Below are 15,254 nucleotides of genomic sequence, written 5' to 3' on the forward strand. Positions count from 1 at the left end.
GTTTTTTTTCTATTCTTCTTGTGGTCTCCTCCACCCTTCTCAATTTTATGCACTATATAGCGCATTCATGAGTTGCTTGATTTTTCAGATTCTCTCATCTTTTGCCTACTGTATGGGTGATTATAGAGTTAATGTCAGTTTATTTTTAATTCAGGTTATTTCTGTTAGAATGTATCTGAATGTACTTGAATAAAATAAAGCTTTAAAAAAAAAATGCAAACATAATTTAAGTTTCTACCACAGTGATGCATGCCATTTTGTGAATGTCTACTGTTGTAGCTAGATCATTCACTAGGAGGTCAATTTTCAAAGCCATGTAGATGGATAAGGTATCCATCTAAATAGTAACAGGCACATTTTTAAAGGACTGCGCGCATAAAAGTCAGGACTTAACGCGTGTTGCCAGGCCCTGTGCGCAAGTTCAGATACGCACACAAGTGCTGGGTCCTGAAAAGGGGGTGGGCCGGGGGCGTGGTCTGGGCAGGGCGGGATGGAGGCCGGCCGGGAGTGCAGTCATTAGCCACTGCTTCGGAGAAGCGAGTGCCAACAGCTGGCACGTGGAAGTTGCTTATGCTCCGATGGAGCAGGAAAAAAAAAAAAAAAGTGGGGATGGTTAGGTTAGGGGTCAGGGTGGAGAGGGGGAAGAGGTAGGAAGAGTAGGGTTAGGGATAGGAAAGATCCCTCCCAGTCCACTCCTTAATTGGTGCAGACTGAGAGGGAACTGGGGAAGGCCTGGTTGTGTCGCCGCGTGTAATTTACTAAAATTTACCACCCCCCCTTGCACGCACCCGCCTTCACATGCACGTGCAGATTTTAAAATCCATTGGGTATGTGCGCACGGCTAACCGATTTTATAACATGTACACGCCAGCCGGGAAGCATGTGGACACGCGTACGTTCCTTTTACAATCTACCCCTAACTTTCTAAATATTTGGCCATTTATCCAGCCAGATATAAAAAAAAAAAAAAAAAAAAGGCATTCCAGGGTGTTCAGAGCATGACTAACTTAGCCTATTTTGAATTGTGACTGGCTAAATTTTCCAGATAACTTTAGACCTGCTTCAGAGCAGCTTTAACGTTATCCGCCCTTGTGTGGTTGCATAACTTTCTACTTAACTGGACATCTTTAAAAGATATCCAGTTAAGTAGCATTATCAGTAGAAAAATAACTTTAAAAAGGGGGTCTTAGGGACTGATTTTCCCCACCCTGCCGAAATTTCACACATGCCCCTATTGGACCATGCATTTCCCATTTCTCAAAACCCTCCTACATTAATGAAAACTGTTGTAGTGGCCCCACCTTCCCCCTTTTGAATATGATCTTAATTTGGCTTTCCCGTGGATCCTTCACTTACTGTCCCAATTTTCTGGGCCGCACCCCTCCCTTAATACGAAAAAAAAAACCCAAGCCCGGGAGTAAGGTCTCCCACACAGTTTACACTACTTCTAGCGCTAGAAGAGTAAGCCCACAGCCCATGATCACAGCAGTTTTCATTAATGTAGGAGTGGGGGGTGCACAGCCCAGGAAGGTTCTAGGCAAAATTTACAGGTAGTTTACACTTCCACTGCTGCTTCTGTCAGAAGCAGCGCTAGAGCCGAGAACAGGCGAGTTGAGACCTCACTCCTGGCCTGGGGTTTTATTTTTTTCTATCCGGGATGGGATGATGAGTCCAGGAAGGTGGAAAGGATTGAAGCCAAGGCAATTGGGGCGGTAAATGGGTGAGAGGGTCCGCGGGGGAAGCCAAATTACGATCACATTCAAAATGAGGTAAGGGTTTTCATTAAAATAGGAAGGTTTCGAGGAATGGGTGTGCACGGCCCAATGGCCATATGCAAAATTTGGGGAGAGGGAGAAGAATCAGGCACAAGCCCCTTCACTTTTAAATTTTTTGCTATCAGCTTTACTTAACCAGATCTCTTTTGAAGATATCCAGTTAAGTAGGAAGTTATCCAGCCACACAAAGCCAGAAAACTAAAATAATCTAAGTGGCTATATTCATACATAGCTGGTCACGTGTAACCAGGTAACTGTAGGCAAGTCTATTCAGCGGGACGTTTATCCTGCTGAATATCTGGGATAAGTTATCCAGATAACTTGTCAGCTAAACGTGGAAGTTTTTTTTTGGTTTTTTTTTTAAAAGGTATTCCAGAGCTTCAGTTCTGTAAAATAAAATATCAATGAAACGTTTCTCTTAAAATAGCTTGTTCTTGAATAACTTCGAAATGCTTGCAATCTCTGAGCAGTGTGAAGCAATATAATAGCCACGATTGGGAAAGGGGTCATGCTGTGTTTCAAGTGCTCTGTGCTTTGATCCTTCATCTGTCAATACTGCCATTCATAAATAGTTTTTCATGGTTAATAATGGAAACGTAAAGGCATTTTCCAGCCTGTTAATTTACTTTTGTGAGCTGATTTGTTATATAGTATATAGATAGCATAGTATCTTTGCATGTCTTTGATTAATGTGTTTCAGAAATGGTAAGAATGTTTTGTTCCTAACACTAGTTTATATCCACTTGTAGCAGTCACCAGTATCTTTTTCTACTGTATGCATAATTCTTCTGTGACTTATTTCTTTGGGGGGAGGGAGGTCATGTGAATTGAGTCATATTAAAGGTGGCTTTTGTGTTGCATGCATTAATCTTGAGTTTCTATTTTTTTTGTTTTCCTGTATCAATCATTCAGTGATATAGTTATCTGCTGCAATTGCTTCTTTACTTGCAATATTAGTTTTATCACTAATATTGCCACTAATAAAGATATATTTTTATAAAAGGTTGCTATTAATGATTTAGGGGGAAAGTATGTAATTTTCATTTCTTACAAGCCTTAAGAGTTGCAGAGAGTCTACAATTTAGATTGAGCTTCTTATATATATGAGAGACTCCTAAGAAAACTATAAAGTCATGGGATAGGAGGGGATGTCCTTTTGTGGACTGCAAACTTAAGACAGGAAACAGAGAGTAGGATTAAATGGTCAGTTTTCTTAATGTAGAAAAGTAAACATTAGAGAGCCTCAGGGATCTAAACTGAAACCGGTGCTTTTCAATATAATTATAAATGATCTGGAAAGGGGTACGACGAATGAGGTGATCAAATTTGCATATGACTCAAAATTATTCAGAGTAGTTAAATCACAAGCAGATTGTGATAAATTACAGGAGTACCTTGTGAGACTGGAAGATTGGGCTTCCAAATGGCAGATATGGACAAGTGCAAAGTGATGCACATAGGTAAAAGTAACCCATGCTGTACTTAACACAATGTTAGATCCATATTAGGAGTTACCACCCAAGAAAATGATCTAGGCATCTTCGTGGGCAATGCATTTAAACTCTTAGCTCAGTGTGCGGCAGTCAAAAATGCAAACAGAATGTACTTTTCCACATACAACCGTGGGGTAATTTTCATTAAGCTCATTTACATGTATAAAACCACATTTTATAGATAAATATAAAAATGACAGCAGCAAAAGACCCTATGGACTATCTAGACTGCCCATCTGCCCAACTAATTTAGCTTGACCATTCCCATCATCACTCTATCAGAGATTCCAAGTGTTTATTCCATGCTTTCTTGAATTTAGATACTGTTTGTCTCCAGCACCTCCACTGGGAGGGTGTTCTATGCATCCACTACCCTCCCTGTGAAGAAATATTTCATAAGATTATTCCTGAGTTTATCTCCTTTCACCCTCATTCCATGACTCCTCATTCTAGAACCTACTTTCTGTTGAGAGGCTCACTTCCTATGCATGGAAACTTTGGAGGTTTTTGTGTCCCTATCATATCTCCCCTATCTGGCCTTTCTTATATAGTAACATAGTAATATCGGGAGATAGACAAAATAGTGCATCCAGTCTGCCCAGTAAATTGCTTATGGTAGTAACTGCCACTCCATGTAGGTTACACCCATGCCTTCTGTTGAGATCTTTGTCTGTCCCATAAGCTTTAGAATGAAGACCTCTAATCATTTTAGAATTCAATCTCTGGACTGACTCCAACTGGTTAATATTCTTTTGAAGGCACGGTCTTCAGCATTGTACTCGGTAATCCAAATAAAGTCTCACCAGAAACCTATATAGGGGCAATATATCCCTTTTTTCTGCTGACTTCCCTCTTCCTATGCAGCAAAACATCTTTCTGGCTTTTGCCTTCATCTTATCCACCTGTTTGGCCAACTTAAGTCACCCCCAGATCCTGCCCTTCTTTCATGCTTAGAAGAATTTCACCTTCAATACTGTACTTTGCCCTTGAGTTTTTACACCCTAAATGCTTAATTCTGCATATTTTTTTATCATTAAATCTTAGCTACCAGATCATATTCTATTCCTCAAGTTTTGCTAGATCCCTCCTCATATTTTGTACACCTTCCTAGCTGTCTAACCTTCTTGGATTTTGATAGCATCAGCATAAAGACAAACCTTTCCTGATAATTCTTCAACAATGCCACTCATAAAAATGTCAAGATGAACTGGTCCAAGATCCTTGAGGCACTCTACTACTAATGCCCCCTCCTCAGAGAGAACTCCATTTACCAATACCCTTTGTCGCCTCCTATTTAGCAGTTGCTAATAGTCATTCTAGGGCCCATACCAATGGTGTTCAGTTTATCTATAAGTTGCCTCTGTGGACACCTATCAAAGGTTTTACTGAAATCCAAGTGCACTACATCTAGCATCTCCCTTTATTCAAGTCTCTAGTCACCCAATCAAACAAATTGATCAGATTTGTCTGATAAGATCTACCATTAGTAAAACCATGCTGCCTTGTATCTTGCAATCCATTGGCTTCCAGAAACGGCATTGTCCTCTCTTTTAACAGTGATTCTATGAATTTGTTCACCATAGATGACAGACAACTGTTCTAAGGTTCTTAGCCGCCTCCTTACTTCCACTTTTATGAATAAGAACGAGATCCACCCATATCCAGTCCCCTGGGGCTGCTCCAGATTCCAGAGAATCATTGAAAAGGTCAGCCAGCAGAGCTGCCAGAACTCCCTAAGTCCCTTAGTATCCTAGCATTTATCCTATATGACCTCATCGCTTTATCTTAATTGTTAGCTCCTCACGAACACATTTTTCTGAAAATCCATTGAGGTTTATCTCGCTTCTGGTCGTCTTTGTGTTCATTTTATGTGGTTCTGCTCCTGGCCCTTTCACAGTGAGCCCCACACAGAAATATTTAAGCAATTTTGCTTTTTCCTCATCAGCTTCCCTTTATCTTGGAGTCTCACAATGCCACTTTTCCATTTCTTTCCATCACTAACATATCTTAAAATTTAAATAGTCTTGACCTGTTTCGCCATTTTTCTGTTTTTCTTCCTTTAATTTTCACATTCCTGACTGCTTTCCCAGATAGTCGCCTGTCTTCCTCTTGTAATTTATGAATACTAATCTTTTCTCCCTTACTTTTCAACTACTACTATAGAAAATTATAGTTGCCTCTCATATCCCTCTTTTCTTTATTTACTTTCCTAACAAAAATATTAGCTGCGCTTACAATATCGCCTTTTAGTTTTGCTCATTGCTCTTTTACTTCCCCTACATTTTCCCATCCAGCTAACAATTCCTTGAGGTACTCCCCTATTTTAACAAAGTTAGTTTTCCTGAGGTCTAGAACCCTTGCTTTTGAATGAACTTTCATGTCTTGCTCTCCAATATTGAGCTACACAGTCCAATGATCACTGGATCCCAGATGGTTATCCACTACAACATCAGAAGCACTGGGTCCGGTATCTCCCGCTCCCTTGTGGATTCCATTACCAGCTGACAGAACAGTTCTCCCTACAGAGAATACAGAATCTCCCAGCTTCTAGAAGACACGGCAGCTGGGATGCCCCAATCAACATCTGCAGATTGAAATCTCCTAGCAGCAGCAGCACCTTCCTTTCACCAAAATGTTCTTAACCTTCTCCATTACATTTTTCTCATTTCTTCTTTCTGTGAAAAGTACCCACTTTGACGTTTTGTGCTTTAACAAGGGTGACTTTGGGGAAGGAGTAAATATAAAAAGGACTACATTAGGCCAGCGAAAACAAGTCTCTTCCTACTCCCTAATAAGAAATTTTGCAAGCCTTTTAACTCCTTAGTTTAATTTTTAATTGTGCAGTTTATTTTCTCTTAGTTTAATTCTCCCTGTTGTTCAGTCCGAGTTTTAAGACTTAAATTTGTGTGTTGAACTTTCAAGTTTGACTCTCAATTGGTTACAGACAAGGTATGGAGAAGGGCAGCATGCTGAATCACTTATGTCCTCTCTATGCCAGGATGTAATCTCAGAGGATCATCAACGTCTTATCTTTTTCAGCGGGGTGGCAGTGGGGCTCCTACTCTTAATACTGATGCTCACTGTTAAAGCTTTTTCCAACATGTTGAGTTGCCTTGTGGATGCGAAAAATGTTTGTCATCCGTGTGGAATAAGTAGCACAATATTTGTCCTTTGTAGTTTTTTGTTTTGTTTTTTAATTTAAATTTGTATTAAAGATAAATACCAAGCACTTATACAGTAACATAGTGCGAATAACACTTAAGTTGTGTTGCACATCCGAACAATATACATGAGCAAAAATCAGAAATAATGGCAAAACGTTTTCCTGAGCGTTGCCATCCACCCCCCACTCCCCCCACCCAGTACCCAACATTGCTAAGTTCTCCATGTCTCAAAAGGTTGCCATATACTTTTAAGACAGGAAGCTGTAAGTTCTTCTAGCCTACAAATATCAAGTCTCTTATAGAAAAGAAACAATTCCAGAGCAGGCGCTTTCCTCCAATAAGCTGTTGTGTAGCATCAAGCAACAATAATGAGTTGTGCTATCAGAGAATTTGTCTTTCGGGGTGCTTCTGCCACTAGTTAATTAAATAGAAATATTTAGGTGTGAATTCAGATAGGTTAGAACCCTAACGTATGAATGAACTTCTGAATTTCCTTCCAATAGTTGGAAATCACAGTACAGTTCCATTAGATATAGCCGTAGAGCTCTCCTCTCCAGAGCCCTGCCAACATTTATCAGGCTTCTCTGAATATATTTTATGTAACCTTGTGACTGTAAACCTTAAGTGTATTCTCTATATGCACAGATAGAGAGGATTTAGTAACCTGAACACACACACAGCTTCCCAATCCTCTATTTCCAAAGAGAAATGAAGATCCCTTTCCCAGGCTGTTTCATGTCCAAGTTTATTGAGGAATAAAAGATTTAAAAAATATATATATATATAATATATAAATTTTTTATATAAATATCGTAACACAGTAATGATGGCAGAAAAAGACCAAGTGGTTCATCCAATCTGCCAAGCAAGTTTCTTATGGTAGTAACAGTTGCTCCATGCAGGTTACCCCCTCTTAAGGACCTCAGGCTTTTGAATTTCAAAATCAGTGCATACAACACCCAGAGAGGCTGTCCCCACCGCATGCTCTAAATAATGTGTCATTTGGAAGTATGCAAATAAGTTCTCTTTACCTAAGGCAATCTATCTTCAAATTCTGCAAAACTCACCATCACCCCCTTGGCACAGAGTTGGCCCAGACAATAAAGCCCCTGGTTCTTCCCATCCTTGAAACACTGCAATCTCCAAACCTGGTGTAAATCCCTTATACCCAGTAAAGATCAGTGGAGAGCAGTGCCCCCAGGAAGATCATCCTTTCATAGCATCTGTGCCAAAGCTGAAATATATGCTTTAAATACGGGTTACGTACAGCCTCCTCTACCCTATTCCTTTTATTGCCTAAATAAAATACACATGCTCACATGCAGCCATTGCTTTATTCTCTGCTTACCCTGCCATTCTTCCAGCTCCCTAAAGTGGGAATCTATTTAAAAGTTCTCGGCATGAGATACCCACTCCCCTCCCTTGTCCTTTGTAGTTTTTTTAAAACTTTTCACCACCAGAATGTGAATCTAGCAATAATTGTCAGGAGACTGTTTTTCTTCTTTCCCATCTCTGTTGCTGAAGCAATGATAGGTTAGTCTATAATGTATATGGCTCTTATATTCTGGGGAACTGTGCTACAAAATTGACTTCAGAATCTATGATTGCATCATTTTTAAAAAACAATCCATATTAAAGAATATACTTTTTTTTTATTTTTTTTACTAAAGGAGCCACAAGGAGTTATTTTCATGCATTTCAAGGGTAACCTTATTAAATGAATGTTAGGTTTGAAAAATGGATACTACAGTGTAAGTGTATGAAATATTAACCATCTTTGAAAAATAACAGAATAATTTATCCACAGATTCCCTTAGCTCTGCTTTGTGGATTTTGGCATTGCAATAATTTTATACAATAAAACTATTTGACAGGATGTCTCAGTCAAGATTTTACACTATTTTCTTTTTTTAATTCTTGTTTCTTCGCTCTGCTAACCTAATGGACAACATTCCAGATCTGTTGGGAGAGGGTGAGTAAAGTTCATTTGTTATCACCATTTTTATCCCTGGTTTTATTCACACATCATTTTCCATCCACATCTCATGCAGCACATTGCCCACTAGTCAAGAAGGCTTGAGAGAAGTCTACTTGAAAGACCATTCCTCAGCACCATTCATTTGACCAGCTGGGGTCACGAGCAGCAGAAACCATTTAACTTCCCTCCCGGGGATCAAGTGCCTTAACTCTGGTGCAGCCGACTCCTGTAGGCCCTGAAAGGATAAACTGAAGCCCCTGTGCATAGTGCTGTGACTTGAACCACAGGGCTGGCCCATAGTGTTCTTTTTTTTTTTTTTAAATTGGAATTCTGGGTAGTATTTCCAGCTGTCTTGGTTGGAAAAGTATTGGCGTCCATTTTTTTTTTTATGCTTCTGTTATGGAACATCGTGCTAGCAGAATATTTCTTTCCCCCTCTTCTCTTGGCTTCACATTGATAATCCTCCTTGGTTGCATATAGACACTCTGTCTGCACCTTCCACTGCTATCTCTTCTGAGGTTCAGCTCTCTGATCCATTCGCACCAGAACCTAGTCCAAGTATTGCTGCATCTGCTGAGATTACAGCTGCTTCAGCTCCCGCTGCAACTACCACAACCATTACTGCTGCGCCTGGTGAAGTGGATCTCTTTGGAGGTTAGTTTCCTGTAACAATTTGCCACAAAAGGTTTCTTGTAGTCTAGCTACCAGTTGCATAGCTATCGTCATATCTAGGAGACCTGAAAATGTTGTTAATACAAATTTAAAATACACTTGGTAAGGAAGATCTTATGTGGTGTAATTTTTTTTTTTTTTCAGATCGTTCTAAATCTTTAGTGTGTTTGACAAGGATTTTTTTTTTTTTGGTTGGGGGTGGGGACTTTAAAGGAATGAATAAAGATATTAGAGTTCAAAAATGTCTTTAACTACAGTTGTTTCATCCTTTTCATATAAAAAGAAAAGTACCCAAATCTAGTAAATGAAAACTGAATGGCTTTATGCATGGCTTTTAATCCAAACCAGTTGCGTACTCCGCGTTTGTATTTCTCTGTTTTTAAAATGGGTTTGACAGCAACAATAGTTTGATATTGAATACAGCCACACAACTGCCGACTGGTGCTGGGGGAAGAGACCGGGTTACTCCAGTCCTTGACAGTCTCCACTAATTGCCTATCTCCTGCTACTCCCCCTGACTTTTAAGTCTCTTCATTGGCTGGACCCAAAGTATTTGAAAAAAGAGTAAAATTGGATGTTCCCATCAGGTTGCTAAGGTCATTCGAGGAGGAGCTGCTTCAGCTTCTTCCCTCTAAAGAAATACAAGACATGGCTTTTTCTCATTTGTTGTTCCATCAGTTTGGAACAATTCTCAGGTGAGATGAATGTTATCGGAGCTTGAGGCGATTGGACAGGCTTTTAATTTGCTGTCTTAATATGCTTTTTTGGGCGTCTGGCTTCTCAGTTGCTTTCTTTTGTTTAGCTTTTTGCTGAAATGCCTGTATTGTAACTGCCTTAGTTGAAGGGGGTCTGTATCGAGTTGCTGTGCCAGTAGGGTATGATAACTTTAAAGCTCTCACTCAATTCTCATTCTTCAAACTTCAGCTATTACGCCACTTAGTAGATCTCCCCAACTTTTGCATGGTGCTTCAGTATCTTTGCTAGACTACTGTAATTATTTCTTCACTGGTCTTCCTGCTTATGTTAAATAATTCGAAACTCAGCTGCCGATCTCTTAACAAACACTCCCATGCACATTATCACTCCTGTACTACAATCCCTTCATTGGTTACCGGTCGCTTATCACGTTCAATATAAACTTGCTATTACAATTCATTCTCTACTGAATAGTGCTGCTTCACCAGGGATTACTGCTGCTTTAAAATTTTCTACCCCCAGTCGGTCATTGAGATCTTCAAATCAGGGTTTATTTGGATGTTCCCTCACTGAAGTTGGTTCATCTCAACGAATCCAGGGGACATGCCTTTTTGACAGCTGGACCCATGCTATGGAACCCAGTCCCTCTGGAGATCAGATCTGTTACAAGTTCTTCAGGAAAGCTCTCAAAACCTACCTATTTCAGAAGGCATAATGAGATTTTTTTTTTAATCCAATATCTAAGAATTGCAGAACTGTATTTGTAGATTGTTCGTCTTGTGTTTGCTTTTGATTTGTTATGGATGTTTTTATTGTACCCCCCCGAACCCTGAGAGGGCGGGTAATACATTTTTTTTTTAAATAAAATAGGGCTGATTTTGTTTTATATGGTACTTTTTGTTTTATCTTGTATTTGTAGAATGAGGAGTTATTGCCTTTTTTATGTTGTCTGTGCTTCTCCAGTTAACCTTTCCAGGCTTTGGCATATGTTTTCAGTCTAGTAGGTAGTTTTATATTTTTTGTATATATTTTTATAGTGTGTTGTGATGTTTTTTGTTTACCCTGTATATATTACCTGCTTTAATTTCATTGTTTATATATCTTGTGTTAATTTTTAATTACTGTACTTTGCCTTGAGCTATCATTGTAAAGGCAGAAAAGAGATGCAAATTAAGTTTATCAGATTTTTATTTAGACACACTGGGCCTAATTTTAAAAAGCATTTACTTGAGTAAAAACCAGGTTTACTGGAGTAAATTCACTTTACTTGAGTAAGTGGGTTTTTGAAAATTGCTACAATATATGCCATTGACTTGTCTATAGGATTTACTCACATAAGTGCGCTTTGCTTGAGTAAATGGCTTTTGAAAATTGCTACAATAGTAGGTACATTTACGCATGTAACTCCTTTTGAAAATTACCCCCTCTATGCATACCAAAGAAATTTCTCTTAAAATGTAAAATTTTCTTTAGAAAAAGCTTATAGAGTCTAGCATTCAAGCCCATAGGAAGCTTTGTTTGCCCTAAATAATCACCAGGAACAGAAAATATACTGTGAGTGAGCTTCTTTAGGTTACATGAGGCATTTTTTGTAAGTTTTGTTGCTCCTTCTGTATAAGGCTGCTTTATAGATTTTACTTCTAGACTGATTACCTACCTCTATTTTCCAGTCTCCAAAGTTGTAACAAGGGAGGTGCTCAGGGCCTTGGCTGTGCTGCTCATGGTTTCATCTGATAGACCAACATTATTTTTACAGAATATTATGCATGGTTAAATATAGAAGATCAAGTTCCAGCCTTGGATGAGATACTGAGAGATTTGTTTGCAGTCAATAGAGCTGAATAAATGAAGTTCAGAAAAGGCTTCTTACATTCTATATACAAACTGAAGAATTAATAGATGAGAGGGTGGTGGATGCCTGGAATGCCCTTCCGGCAGAAGTGGTGAAGACTAAAACTGTGAAGGCCTCACCATCGGGCGCCGGCGAGCGGGGAGGCCACCCTCCATCTTGGGCCCCCGCAAGAACTGAACCACCAGGCTGAATGGCGGGGGGAAAAGGGGATGCGGGGCCAGCGGGGGGTGGGGGAAATGGATGGCTGCGATGCGGTGTGTGGCCGCACCCCCCCCCCCTGGCGTCGCTGGGAGCCCTGGCGACGGTTGAGGAGCGCCTCACCATCAGGCTTGTGATCACCTTGTGCTTCTAAAAAAAAAAAAAAATCTCTTATATTTTTCTGTAATTTAACCTTTATTCCAATTCTTTACCTTTTATTTTCGCTTGTTAACAATTTTAATTAGAAATGTTCATTGTATTAGACTATGGAAATTTATTTCCTGCTATTCTGTTTAATGTAAACTGGTATGATTTACATCGGATGTAAGAATGTCTGTATATAAAAATTAAAAATAAATAAAATAAATAAAAAGGGGCATGGGATAAACACTGTGGATCCCTAAAAGGCTAGAGGATGGGAATAAGTAAAAAAGCTTAACCTGCACGGAGCAGCAGTGACTGCCTTGGGAAGCTTGCTGGGTAGACTAGATGGACCATTTTGGTCTTTTTTTTTTTTTTTTGCTGTCATTACCATGTGCATCAATCTTCAGGCCCAGATGGGCTACTACATGGGTGTCAAGCTGTAGTCTGGTTTTCAGGGTATCCCCAATGAATATGCATGAAATATATTAGTATATAGTTATGACAGGGCATGCAGATATAACTTATGCATATTCATTGGGGATATCCTCAAAACCAAACTAGTTTAAGGCCCTCAAAGACTGCAGATTGCACCCCTGTGTAAAGTACCAGGGATATTGAACCACCCACCATCCCTGGATGTGGGAGGCTGGAGCTCTCCTGGATGAGCTATGGTGATTAGTGGAAAGATGAGATGCAGTAGTACTGTTATTGTTCATGTGGAGGGTTGGGCCGTGCCCAGCTGGGGCTCACTGGCCAGGAACTAAACCCTCCCTTCTAGCGCACCTGTTTTAAGTGTTAACCAGCAAGTTGGGCAGCCAGATTTTGAATAGATTGCAGTGGAGAAATGGGAGGCCCACAAAGAGCAAGTTGCAGTGGTCTAAACGGGAGGAAATGATAGTGGATAAGCTTTTTTTATAGCATGCTCAGAAAGGAAGGAATGGATTTTAGTGGTTAGAGGAAGAAACAACATGCTTTCGCAGTGCTGCCCTGACCTATAGGGCTGTGTTGGAGCTTACTGAACTGCTGGGATCTCGCACTTCACTTGCCTGGTAAGGGAAGTCTGCTTGGCTGTTTTGTTTGTTCTCTCCTGCATATTGTACTCCTGGGGGAATTTTGCGCAAAATAATTTAAAATTCGGCGCGTAAAAAGAAAGTTAAAATTCTGCAAACTTTATATTGGTCAAAATAACACAATTTACATGACGGTCCTTAAGTAATTACATTTTAAATTAATACAGAAAAATTATTACTTAAAGATGCAGAATTTTAAATATGTTGAGCAGAATTTCCCTAGAAATTCACTGTAAGAGTGTCCCACTCTCTCTCCCTACTCCCCTGGCCACTTTGCCTTCTCAGGCCCCAACTCCGCCACCTGCAGTATCTCTCCCCTCCACCTCTAGGCTCAACCGCTTCCACTCTATCTCCAATCCTGGGGTCTCCTCTGCCATTTTCTGCGCAGAATTTGGCAATTCTGCACGGGGGGGATTCTGCACTTCGTAATAGCTCCGCAGTAGCGCAGAATTCCCCCAGGACTAAATGTTGCATTGGTTTGGTATTGAGGTTTTGGGACATTCTTGACTACACTCAAACCGGAGGTGCAACAAAACTGTTTTTTTTTTTCCTATGGTACTTTCCCCTCTCTTGGCACAAAATAAATGTAGATACCACAGAAGGGGCCTATACATGCATGGGACAGATACATATCGCCATAGAGCAGAGGTAGGGGAGCAGTAGAATAAGATATGTGGGGCCTGGGTGTTTGAAAAGAGATTTTAAAACAGACCTGTGCAGAGAGGCAATATAGCTGCATTAAGATCCCAAGAAGATGACGCAAGGTCAAACATGTATTGCTGCCGGATTTTGGTAGATTCTCAGATATGAATGAGGTGCCAGGTTGACTTGGTTACAGTTCCCAGCCAAAGACAAGAGAGAGCATGATCTTCTGCAGTTAATAAGCTCGTGTAGCTAGCGGATTTTCCTTAAGTAAGGTGAGTAGTGGCAGGGGCCGATAAAGGTGATGCCAAGAGCTAAATAAAGCTGTGTAAGCAATCAGGCTCATGTGATTGACAGCTAAGAATTCTCCTTAGATAGAGAAATGTAGACAGCGGCAACTAGTCAGTCTGGATGGGTCAAATGGTCCTTATTCAGATGTCTACTTTACTTTGTATGTTACTGCGACCTCCAGAGTCCAGCACTAATCCTTCTCTGAGGGATTCAGTGTTCCCATGTCAGCCTATTCAGCAGTCCATATTCACCACCATCCCAGCTTGGAGTCAGTAGGTAGTTGAAAATCTTCTGCAGAGACAATATAGCACAGTTAGGAAATCTTTAGCTGCAGTGAATTGCATGTCTGAATATAATATCTAGGAGAGAAACCACATATACAGAGCACTGTTAAAGATTTTTACTAAACTACCGAAACTGATTAAAGCTGACAATCTTGTACTGTAGGACTTTCATTTTGTCTGTTGCAGTTAATTTCTGATGTTATATAAATGCGCTGCAGAAACCCTTTTACAATGAATGTCACCTTTTTGACCTACAAGTGCACATCACATTTACAACAAAGTTTAAAAAAAAAAAGAAAGATGTTTTTTGATTCATGATTAAACCTTTATAACGATTGTGTGGTTTAGTACACACTAAGTTATATGACGTCTTTATCCTCCTATTGTATCACTTGTGTTGGGGTTATTTATTAATAGACAAGATGCTATATACTTTTTTGCCTTAAAAATAAAACTGAAACAAGAATTTGTAAATGTTAATAGTCCATAAAGCAGATGAATTGTGGTGATGCATTTAAAAAGGTGCAGTAACTCATGTTGTAAAGAGATTTTAACACTGCTCTCTTGCTACATTTTCTTTCCCTTTTTTTATCCATTTCCTTTCTGTTTTAAAAATTGCACTCCAGATGCCTTTGCAGCTTCTCCTGGTGAAGCCCCGGCAGCATCCGAAGGGGCGGCCGCTCCCGCCAGCCCAACCCCTGTAGCAGCCGCCCTCGATGCATGCTCAGGAAATGGTGGGTTGCATGTCCTTAGCTAGTCTTTGGTGGTGGTTGCTGCTGTTGTGATAGTAGTAGATAGATGAGGGTGCGTTTTTGTACATTCACCAATTTACCCTTTTGTCACATCTAACTAAGGAGCGGTGCTTAGTGTCTGTCGTGTTTTAAGATGGTAAATCCATGTGTTAGGAGAAAACCTGCTTCACAGAATTGAATCGATTGTCATATTGTGATCTTTGTGTTTGGATTGTACCCTGAATGGTTTGATTATACAGCTTT

At 40.0% G+C, this 15,254-nt stretch overlaps 1 protein-coding gene across 13 annotated transcripts in view; it reads left to right on the forward strand.

Annotated features, from left to right (window-relative positions):
* Positions 1 to 15,254, forward strand: part of SNAP91 (synaptosome associated protein 91) — a 384,555-nt gene that overhangs the window by 294,600 nt on the left and 74,701 nt on the right. For 10 of the 13 annotated variants that reach the window (XM_029595502.1, XM_029595503.1, XM_029595501.1 and 7 more), the window contains 3 exons: positions 8,390 to 8,404; positions 8,891 to 9,064; positions 14,886 to 14,993. The exons of 1 other annotated variant lie outside the window; for it this stretch is intronic. In XM_029595502.1, the coding sequence (XP_029451362.1) occupies positions 8,390 to 8,404; positions 8,891 to 9,064; positions 14,886 to 14,993 (297 nt within the window). The remainder of the gene's footprint in view (positions 1 to 8,389; positions 8,405 to 8,890; positions 9,065 to 14,885; positions 14,994 to 15,254) is intronic. 2 more of the 13 variants (XM_029595513.1, XM_029595511.1) reach the window with 2 other exon arrangements.

This window comes from Rhinatrema bivittatum, chromosome 3, assembly GCF_901001135.1.
Source record: "Rhinatrema bivittatum chromosome 3, aRhiBiv1.1, whole genome shotgun sequence".
Taxonomy (NCBI): Eukaryota; Metazoa; Chordata; class Amphibia; order Gymnophiona; family Rhinatrematidae; genus Rhinatrema; species Rhinatrema bivittatum.